Source organism: Microcebus murinus, chromosome 4, assembly GCF_040939455.1.
Source record: "Microcebus murinus isolate Inina chromosome 4, M.murinus_Inina_mat1.0, whole genome shotgun sequence".
NCBI lineage: Eukaryota > Metazoa > Chordata > Mammalia > Primates > Cheirogaleidae > Microcebus > Microcebus murinus.
In genome coordinates, this window is record NC_134107.1 from 56,838,186 (window position 1) to 56,850,144 (window position 11,959).

At 33.2% G+C, this 11,959-nt stretch overlaps 1 protein-coding gene across 1 annotated transcript; it reads left to right on the forward strand.

Moving 5' to 3' along the window:
* The first annotated feature begins 8,899 nt into the window (after positions 1-8,899).
* Positions 8,900-9,844, forward strand: LOC105883379 (olfactory receptor OR51C1-like). The gene has a single exon (XM_012786443.1). It carries the CDS (start codon positions 8,900-8,902, stop codon positions 9,842-9,844), a length of 945 nt encoding a protein of 314 aa, XP_012641897.1.
* Positions 9,845-11,959: the final 2,115 nt, after the last annotated feature.

The following is an 11,959-nucleotide window of genomic DNA, read 5'->3' on the forward strand; positions in this document are numbered from 1 at the left end:
TTCTCTCAACAATGAAAATACGTGTACTATGTATCTGGCATCCTAAGTGAGTTTCCTTTTTCTGTTTTCCATTATTCTAAAAGCATATAACAAAGTTATAAGTACAAAGATTTCTATGCAAGTTCTACTAAACAAACTTGCTGGATTAACCAGAAATTTCATTACTTCTGAAAAATATACTAATGATAGCTGCCAATTGACTGTTTTTAGCTCATTCTCCAATTAGCAGGTCCTCACTGGTCCCAATAAATGGACTGTAGGCTGTCAGTGTTTGTTTCCCCCCCCCCAAACTGGTATAATTATTATATCAGAAGTTGTATATGATGCATTAAATATATGAGGTTCATGCAAGGAAGATAATGTGAAATTCCACTTTGCAAAACTATATTTAAAGGCCCTAACTCTACATGAAAAGATTGTGAATGAAATACATACATAAGTTTTAGGTTGAAATAAAATATTCAATGCAGATTAAAATTATTTTTATGACTCCTACATTTAACCAACTTTATTAGAAAATAAACTTAACCATTAGCCAAAATAGAGTTGATAAAATGAATTATACTTTGTTTATTCATATGATTCTCTTTCTAGACTAAGAAATAGATCTTCAAGGGAAGGAAATAATTCAGTAAACATTATTAACCATTGATTTTGTGTCAAGTACTGTATTCATCCATATATGTCAGGTAAATAATAAACTTCGCTTTAGCCTGAGCAGCTAAAACTAAATAAATTAATATACCTGAAATTACATGGAAAACACTAATCACTATACAGAACTTAATTGATAAAATCCTTGAATAAAATCCAGGTATTTCTTTTATTTTTTCTGTTAGTTGCTTCCACATGAGTTCCCAAGATGCCAAATATTCCCCCATTGAAAGGTCCACTCCCATAGCGCCCCTTGACTTGGCCATTCTATAGAATGCAGTTGCTCATTCTAACAGACATTTACTGCATATTACCCAGTGATACTTTCAAATCATGTGATACTCCAATTAGTTGTACACAAAAATCTGTATAACAGATTATTTATAAGAAACACACAGCAGAATAAAAAGCAAGAAAAATACTGGTTCCTCATCTTAAATGCACTATTTATCTCCAAAGTAATGATTCAATTTCATTTTTAATTAAACCATGTGAACACAAAGTTCTAGTGTCAATATGTTCACTTTTCTTTATTTGATTCTTTTCTACTTGTTGAAACATCCACAGTTCCTGATGCCAGCTAATTAGCTCAGGGGAAAGAAAAGTACTGTGTAACAGAATGGCAAAGGAAATCCCACGGGGGTACATTTATTCCACATGGGTAAATGACTCTACCATAAAGGTTCCTTATAAAAAAAATTTCTCCATTAATTGCGGTAAATGAGTCATCTTTATATACCCCACTCTAAGTAAGAGCATGAGAAGTTCCTCCTTCCTATCAGAAGTCCAAGGAAAGCAGCTGCTCTCAGATCAGAAACAGTACTTTGTTGTGCCTGAAAACTTTCAAGCTCTAGAATAAGCAATTTAGCTTAGATAAACACAAGGAAGAATCTTTTGGAAGTGAAATTAAAACCAATAATTCATTTAGTCTTCTGGCATTGCTCCATCATCTCTATTTGTAGCTCTTCTTATTCTCCATGCCTTGAAAGGTAAGCCCCCCAACATTTTTAACCCTAGTGCTTGACCTCCAAGCCCTCCCAGCTCCTAACTCCCTCCCTCCTGTTTTGTTCATGTCTATGGGCCTCATGCCTGTTGAGAAACCCTGAAATATATAGATGTTTCATTTTCATCTGTTTAGCTAATCATATCAAAAACTGTCGTTTTTATATGTATGTATTTCCTACCACATATAACAACCAAATTCTAAGTATAGTCAGTGGCCCATCCTCACTATTACTTAACTTATATTTTTTATTTTTTATTACTATTTTTTTATTTTAGCATATTATGGGGGTACAAGTGTTAAGGTTACATATATTGCCCATGCCCCCCTCCCCGCTCGAGTAAGAGCTTCAAGCGTGTCCATCCCCCAAACGTTGCACTTCTTACTCATTGTGGTTGTGTATACCTATCCCCTCCTCCCCCCTCCCACCCTCCCAACACCCGATAAATGTTACTCCTATATGTCCACTTAGGTGTTGATCCGTTAATACCAATTTGCTGGTGAGTACATGTGGTGCTGGTTTTTCCATTCTTGAGATACTTCACTTAGTAGAATGGGTTCCAGCTGTATCCAGGAATATACAAGAGGTGCTATATCACCATTCTTTCTTAAAGCTGAGTAGTATTCCATGGTATACATATACCACATTTTATTAATCCACTCATGAATTGATGGGCACTTGGGTTGTTTCCACAGCTTTGCAGTTGTGAATTGTGCTGCTATAAACATTCAAGTGCAGGTGCCTTTTTTTACACTTACTGCAGCACATTTATTCCATTCGGTTTCTCAAGCCCACATCCATCTGATTTATTTCTTTTTAATTTGGTTCTAAACACTAATGTGGCACAGTAAAATGACCACATCTTTAGGGCTAGACAAACCCAGATTCACACACTGGCTTCATGCTATCTATCAATGGAAACCTTCAATAAATTCCTCCTTCTGACTGTTGTTCATCTCACCTGAAACCTGGGAATGTTAGTCTCAGCTTTTTAAAGTAACATGTGAAGAGATATGTAGCAAAGCACTAGATTCAATGCTCATTTTTCGTCTCTCTGAGAATATTATATCCATCCTCTCATTTATCTTCCCAGCACCTAGTGCATATCTCAGTTCCAAGCCTCAGACACTAAGGATGGTTATCTCAGTGCCTCAGGTTGCCATGCTCTTAGGATACAGTAACTCCTTTGCCTCCCTGTGGGTACTTAGCTTTGTAACTATTCCACAGGCAGTGTCCTAAATTCAGAAAAATATAATCCTTCTATATAAATAGATAAATCAATTAATCAAATTAAATTAATTGAATCCATGGCGTTTTCAATAAGAGGAATATCATTTTGTCATTCTGGAGAGAGTGTGTTGGTTGTCATTGTTTCAACAAATCACTGTATAATGGTAACTGATTTTTCTGCACAGCAGGTTCTCACTTGAGATCTTTTTTTTAAATATGAGATGACTAATAATCTAGATAATCAGACCTCATATTTCTCTTTGTAAAATAAAAAAGTGTTTTACGCTTTATATTGACTGTTTATACTCCTTAGAGCCTAAATAAGGATAAGCCCCTTGTTCTCTTTTCCCCAAATCTTCAGGCACAGATTCCAACTCATGTCTAATTACATACCTTTGAATGACAGCAATAGAAATTAGGATTTGGCTAGACGGAAGCCAAGTGGGATATGGAGAATGCAGAAAGGATAGCAGACCCAGGTTGTAGTCATTTATTTATAGATAATATGGTGGGTATATTTTCTGAGCTTTTACATATCCCTTCCTTTTGCCAGTGAAACTAACTGGCCTGGATATTGTATTTTGGCAAAAAGTCTATAGACGTTCATCTATTGGTTTCTGACACTGACTATTTCATAAAAATGTAAATCCAGCCTTATTTTTAACAGTTTTGTTGACATACAGCTTACATGTCATAAAAAGTATAAAATTCAAAGATTTTTAGTAAACTTATAGTTGTAATCATTTCCACAACCCAGCATTAGAACATCTGTCCACCATCCTGAAAAGTTCTTCATACTACTTTGCTGTCATCTCACTCCCACCACCAGAGAACATTGCTCTGCTTTATGTCTAAAAAAATTTTTCTTTTCTAGTTATTTCACAAAAATGGATCATATAATATATTATCTTTTGCTTCTGGCTTCTTTCACTCAGCATAATATATTTGAAGTGCATACATTGTGTAGCATGTATCAGTACTTTTTTTTCCCTTTTTTTGACGAACAGCATTTCATCATATGGATAATTTACATTTTATTCACCAATTAACCAGCTGATGGATATTTGGGTTGTTTCAATTTGAGCCTATGATAAAAAATATTGTTACAAACATTCATGTACAAGTTTTGTGTATGTATATGCTTTCATTTCTTTTTGGGTGGATTCCTAGGAATAGAATTTCTGGGTCATATGGTAAATTTATGCTTAAATTTTTATTTTACTCTATTTTATTGCTGATCTGTTTTTCAGAGTGGATGTATTATTTCACATTTCTACCAGCAATCTCTGATGTTTCCAATTTTTTTCTACATATGCTTATCAACATTTGGTATTATCTTTCTTTTTATTTATAGCTATTCTAGTGGGTAAGTAGTAGCTCATTGTAGTTTGAATTTTTATTTTTTTAATTTATATTTTTCTAATGATTGCCTTTCCCGTGCATATTAAGCATTTATATATCTCTTTAGGTGAAATGTGTATTCAAATACTTTACTCATTTTTAATTGGATTGTTTGTTTTCTTATTGTTGAGTTACAAGAGTTCTTTATATTTTCTGGATATAAGTTTTTTATGCAAACATTTTCTCCCAATCTGTGGTCTGAATTCTCATTTTCTTAATGGTGACTTTGGAATTGCAATTTTGGGGGGTGGAAATCTGATATTGATCGTTTTTTTAATGGATCATGTTTTTGGTATGGTATATAAGAATGTTTTGCCGGACCCAAGGTCACAAAATCTTCCCTATAAATTTATTTCTAAAAGTTTCAGATTTTTAGCTCTTACATTTAAGTCTATAATCAATTTGAGTTAATTTTTGAGAAAAATGGTAAGAGTGTAAGTTGTTTCTTTTTGTTTTATTCTATATGGATATTAATTGTTCTAGCACCGTTTGTTGAAAGGTCTATCCTTTCCTTCATTTATTTGTCTTGATACTTTTGCACCAAATCAATTGACTAGAATGCAAGTGTTTAAATCTGGACTCTTAATTTTGTTCTATTGATCTATATGACTTATCCTTGTTCCTTATGTCTTATTTGTGATGACTTACTAATAAGTTTTGAAAACTGGTAGTATAATAAATACTCAAAATTGTTATTTTTCAAAATTGTTTTGTTCACTTTGTCTTCTGCATTTTCATATAAATTATACAATAAGTGTCAATTTCTACAAACAAAAAAAGAAGTCTGCTGATATTACATTGAATTTATAGACCCATTAGGGGAGAATAGCCATCTTGTTGATATTGAGACTTCTAATCCATTAACATATTATGTTTCTCCACTTATTTATGTATTTTTAAATTTTTTTCAGCAATGTTTTGCAGTTTTCAGTGTGCAAGTTTTAGTTAGTTTATTTAGTAATGTTTTTATATATTTTATTTTTTTCTGCACTATTATGGTATATTTTGTAAAATTTTTTTAAACCCAGTTTGATTTCAGTTTCTTTATAGGAAATACATATTTTCTGCTTGAAACCTATAATTTAAAAACTTATGTAAGTCAAATATTTGTATTTTTTTTTGTCTTCACTGATTTTACTGGAATACAATGAGCCCTTTCATCCTCCCTACACTGGAATCTTTCTTTTGGAACAGTCATTTTTATTCTATTTTTGTTTCTTTTTCCTGGGACACTAATGATCTCTATGTTGGATTTTCATTTTTTTGCCCTTCCCAAATATAATTTTCTCATTATTTTCTTTTTGCTATTTTTCCTATGGATTATAAGAGGGTTTTTTAAATGCATTCTTCAAATTAGACTAATACAAATTACTGTCCCTCAATTCTGCTTTTTATTATGTCCAACATGTATTTTAATTCTATTTTTTTAATATTTTATTATTTTGGCTTTTACTTAAAGTGTGTTTTTGTTCTTCCATAATCCCACATGCTGCTATTGTCTACTTTACCTTAAGGATGTTATCTTCTTAGTTCTGCAGAAGTTGTTATATCTGTGATGATGATGACTGAATCTTTATGATATGATGGGTAATATGCTAGATGGTTATAGACATTATTATATATCTTCATATATGTTCATGCTCTGAATTTTCAGATTTTGTTTCCTTTTTAATGCAATATTTTAAAGATTTTATGTTAGTATTTTATTTCTTTATACACTCACAAGTGCAAAGCAAGATCTCTTCAGGACTTTTTTTTTTTTTAAATAAACTATATATATGGCTTGCCCATGGTTGCTGTCCCAATAAGCATGATTATGTAGAGTGCAGTTTCTTGTCCAATTCCAAGTTTCTATCAGCCTATAATTTCACCAAGATAATATCCATGTGACCAACACTGTCTAGTTATTTGCCATATTGAATTATAGAGGAAATTATCAACCTAAATTCCCAAAGTGTACTATTTTACTTCTGTTTCCTCTTATGATGGCAAAGATATATCGGGCCAATATTTATGTTAAAATTCAAAGTTTTTCTACCAGTGCTGGTCATTTTACCATTATTTTTGGCTATTTTTATTGAGATGTGATGTCAACCACAGTTGAAAAGTCCCACTTGATAGTTAAGCATCCTATAAAAAGAGATGTCTGGTTCCCAACTTTTTATGTTGGTATAGTCTCTGGATTCCTTAGTGTCGACTACGGAGATAGAGTAGGTATTGTCCTATATTTTGACTCAATCCATCTCCATATTCCTTAGTTCAGGGATGTTAATCACTCTCAAAAAATTTTAGATTTAGGACATCCATGAGTTTTAGTATTAGTACTTCTTGTGTTTGTTTGTTTTCTTTACAACTGTGCTGAAAATTTAATGTAAAGTTAGGAAAGACTGTTTCATATAGTTCTAAAGTTACTTTAAAATGAAAGTCTTCTTTAAGTCTTAGAAAAAACTGATAGTAATACAGTGTATGAACTAGAAGGAGTTGCAATAAAGACAGAAATTGGTGATCAGCAGGTGGGAGGTGAGAGTATGTGCAGATTTCTGAATTGAACAACTTGATATATGGAACTACCACAGACCTATAACTACTCAAGATCTATACAAGTACTATAGATTATTATATTAATCAAAATGGGGAAAATAGAAAATACAAGTTTTGGTTCTGTAGGGAAGACTGAATTCGAATGCAGTCATTTTGTGTTGGAGCTTATTTTGAGATATTAGAGTGGAAGAATCAAAGAGTTAGACATATGGATCTAATATTCAGGAGATTAATCTTGAAAGAAGACAAGAGCTTTAAAGTAGAAGAATGAATAAACAAAAAAACATTGTCCATGGATTGCCCATAAAATTGAAAGTATATAGAAACAGATGAAACATTTGGAGAAATAGCCAAATTAACTTTCATCTACATCCATAAGTAAGCTATGTAGTCAATTAGATGATAGAAATTATATAAAAATAAGCATAATTAGTGAGAATAATCTTGGATGGCTTGTAAAAGTAAAGGAAGTCATTAAAAATTTAAAATATATTTTGATAAATAGCTTTATTTTATAATAAATATGTCATTTCCACAATGGATTAATTTGAGTTATAGCATCCAAAATTATCTTAAGTATTTACTATTTACTAAAAATAAGATCAATAATTTAATTGTATATTATACAAAATATATGCAATAGTGAAATAAATTCTCTCAAGTCTGAACTATAAAAATTTTAAATAGAGATTTGCAAGCACAGATATCTATATCATATTTGATTTATTAATAAGCATACTATTAATTTAAGTAGAATTATATCATAATTATTATCATGATTGCTATTATTAGGTGGTGCGGTATCATTATTAATGGCACAAGCTCTAGAGTCTTTTTTTCTATGATTGATTCCCAACATCATCTCTTCCAGTTTTTATGAACTTTGAAAATTTATCTAAACTTTCAAGTTTCACTTTATGCATCTCTCATAAAAACACCTCTCTCTTAGTTTTTCACAGAGCTCAAAAGAAATAATCTATGTAAAATGTTTAAAACATTGTATGGATATAGTTTTATCATTAACACAATATTATATATTTCAGTAATCTTGTAAGAGATCAAAGGCCAGGTTAAGGGCCAGGGCATACAAAAGCAGCTTATTATTCGCCTCATTGATTTTGAGCACAACAGAGGTAGATTTCATAATCATAAAAAGAGCAATATTTTACTGTTAAAAACCAAGGAGAATATCAAGCTTCAGATTCATATGAGCTAAAGCATCTCCCCTGTAGTAAACATACATAATGAGAAAGGATGAACTGCCATTATCCGGGGGTGAATTCTTAGGTATATGTACGCCCTGAAAAGAGATGTTTCTCTGTTTGCTAAATGGGGTGATGACACTTAGTATCTGAGTTCAATAATTCTAAGATTCCAAACCAAAAATCAAAATTACTCAATTATTTTTCTAGATCAAGCCCTAATCATGGATAGAGTACTTCACAAAGAATACATAAATGTAAATCAATTGGCGAAGCTATATTAAATGTCTCTTACAAGGATTTCTACTAATCAAAGATTAGCTAAAATATTTCTTATTCTCATAAAACCATATTCACAAATCCAGCTGAATGATTAAACATTTAATCAAAATGATTTATGAGAGTACAAGATGGTAAATGGTAAACACCAAGTAAATGCATCCAAATAAATTATATCTAAATAGAAACTAATGAATTTAGTTCAGTGATGAATCTCACAGACAAAATATTGAATGAAAGAAGCTACATAAAAACAGTATATGATGCATGATTCTATTTATATCAGGATCAATAATATGAAGAAGTAATAATGGTAACAGAAGTCAGAATAGTAGTTATAATTACACAGGACATTGATCAGGGTAGGCATTATGAAGCCTTTTGGGTTGCTGGTAACGTTCTATCAATTGATCTTGGATGTAGTTACACAGGTAAATGTAGATGTCAAACTTCATTGAGCTGTATTCTAAACTTCTGTGCATTTTACTCAATGTATATCAAACTTCAACTAAAATAATTTAAAATTCCTAAATATAAAAAATCAAGATCTTACAAAAGAATTTTGCTCCCACAGAGCACATCTTCCATATGTCGACCTTCTATAACTCCACTTCCACTACTTTCCTCCTGATGGGAATCCCTGGACTTGAGTGGGCCCATGCCTGGATCTCCATTCCCTTCTGCTGCCTCTATTTGACTGCCCTTTCTGGGAATACTCTGATCCTATTCGTAGTCCTCACTGAGCCCAGCCTCCACGAGCCCATGTACTATTTCCTCTCCATGTTGTCCACCACTGACATTGGCTTGTGCATCTCTACTCTGGTGACAGTGCTGGGAATCTTCTGGCTCAATGCCCGGGAAATCAGCTTCAATGCTTGTTTATCACAGATGTTCTTCATTCACCTCTTCACTTTCATGGAATCTTCAGTGCTCCTGGCTATGGCCTTTGATCGTTTTGTGGCCATTTCTAACCCCTTGAGATACGCCACCATTCTAACTCATGCAAGAATCACACAGATTGGTTTGGCAGTCATTACCAGGGGAACTGTCATTTTGACACCACTAGTCCTGCTTCTTAAGCGATTGTCCTTCTGCCGCAGCCATGTGCTCCACCACTCCTACTGCTTCCACCCTGATGTGATGAAGCTCTCATGTTCAGACACAACAATCAATAGTGCATTTGGACTAACTGCGATCATCTCCACTGCTGGAGTCGACTCCATCTTCATTCTGCTCTCCTACGTCCTAATCATCCGCTCAGTGCTCAGCATTGCTTCCCCAGAGGAGAGGAAGAAGGCCTTCAGCACCTGCATTTCTCATATCACCGCTGTGGCCATTTTCTACATCCCTCTGATCAGCCTGTCCTTTGTCCACAGATTTGGAAAACATGCCCCCGCCTTTGTGCCCACCCTCATTGCTAATGTGTACCTTCTCCTGCCACCTGTGATGAATCCCATCATCTACAGCGTGAAAACCAAGCAGATTCAGAAAGCTGTGCTCAAACTCGTATGTTCCAAGGGAACTCAGATTTAACAATTGCTACTCCTATTAAGACTTATTTCAAAGTCAGAAAAATTTACCACAAATTAGACTTATAAACCCATATACTTTTAGAGTTGAGTGGAACTAGATGTCATCTAATTCAAACATCTCCACAGTAGAGTTATCCCTCCTAGGGCAATCTTATCTTTCCTACCACCCACATGCTAATTAAGATTCGCACAATCTCTCAACTCCCTTATTCCAATAGATGACTAACTATCCAGTAGATGACCTACTATCTCTATGCTGTTTCTGCTCAAAATAACATCATTCACTTTGAATTAAGTTTCCAAATTTCCAGCTCTAATAAAATTAAAAAAAAAACCCTTCCATGTTTATTTGTCACACCCCAACTAAATGAAGCAGCAATTCCTGTGTATAGTGGTATACACAGGAATTGCTCCTCCACAACTTGGGCTTAATTTTCCTTTACAGTTTAACCTACTTTTTTTCTCTTTCCACATACTCTGCAGTCTAAGAATGCCAGTCTGCTAGCTACTTTTTCAAATTATGCAATTTTTTAATGGCAGGCCTTACTGTTGAGCGACTTCAAACTTGACACCCACTTCTCCACCTTGAAATTCTAATTTGGTTTCAAAACTCATCTTTAAATTTCTTCTTCTTTAAATTTTTCATGATTGCTTCAATGATATTTGATTTCCCATAATTTGCCCTTCATATTGTGTTCTTTATATCTGTTTTGCCTTTATATATGTGTGTGCCCATGTGTGTATATTAATTATTATGGCTTCCACAAGGCTATAAAATTCCTAAATAAAAAGTCTTGATTTTATTTGAGCCTCTACAATACCTAACATAATATCTTTCATATAACAGACACTCATGCATAGTTATTGAATTGAGCTATGTCTAATAGACTATCAAATAGCCCATCTGAACAATTTCAGTGTTAATTCATTCAATTCCATATTTGACATGCAGATCATAAAAAATTTCTCTTATAACAGAATCCAATTTTTTATGCCTATGTTATCTAGCAATTGATTATAACTCTGACTTTTCCAAACCATATAGCTGAATGGCTGTTTTAGAACCTGAGGTCTCAAGAACTTATTCCTGTTTGCATAAGGCTCACTCTAAGAATCACTTAAGCCATTTTTTTTATTCATGAGTGAAAGGTCTTAGAACTGGATATCAATTAGGTAATTTTTTAAAGTTTCCCAGGTGCCAAAGAAAACTAGTGAACCATCTTCAACTGCTTACTCATTTGCTCCCATGTGTAGTGAATCTTTATTTCTTGTCTATACTAATAACAAAATATTTTATCCTCACTTTTGGACTTAGTCTATGACACCAAAATCTTTCAGCTCAATTGCAGTTTCCTTATATGTCTCCAGGTCTCTAATCTTATCCTTTTCTTCCTCCTACTTTCCATAAAACAGTCAGAAAGACCTTTTCTAAAGTATTTTAATAAATTTTAACAAACAATAAATAATATGCTCTCATTAATAAAATATAGAAAAGGGACAAAGTCCTTCTTGCTATATTCACACAAACCCAGTCTCTCTATAACTTCTCTGTAAAGTTAACCATTGTATAGATTTGATTTTTAACCTCTCTTTCTTTATGGATTTATTTCATAGACATGGAAAAATGTAATTTAAAGCAAATTTTATTATCTGTATTTCAGATAATGGCAGAGCTTCCTAGAAACATTCTGCTTATCATTTCAAGAGCTACATAAAACCTGCTAGAGAAACTTGTTACCCAAAATTCCTATGGGTATCACCGTCCCTTCATATATCCTGTATAACACTTTCCCAGGTTTTTTGTTCCCTGTGGTTCCAAACCCTACTGCCTAGTTCTCTGTACATGCATAATATCTATTTGATAAGCTAGTCCTGGACTGCTAATTTGTATAGACATAGAAATACTGTGGGACACTATCTACAAGGATTGCTTGCTAGGCTCTACTCCCATCAACCATAGCCACAAAGAACCCTACAATTACATAGCTCACTGCCAAGTTCAAAGCCATCAGATTCACCCTACCTTACTTCATAAACTCACATTTTCACAGATGATGATAAGGTAGTGGAACACATTGCCTTACAATGTATCCAGCTCAAAGTTTTGTAGCCTTAA

Bases quoted from the DNA above. Each gene is read 5' to 3' on its own strand.
- LOC105883379 (XM_012786443.1), top strand. From the start codon at position 8,900: ATGTCGACCTTCTATAACTCCACTTCCACTACTTTCCTCCTGATGGGA.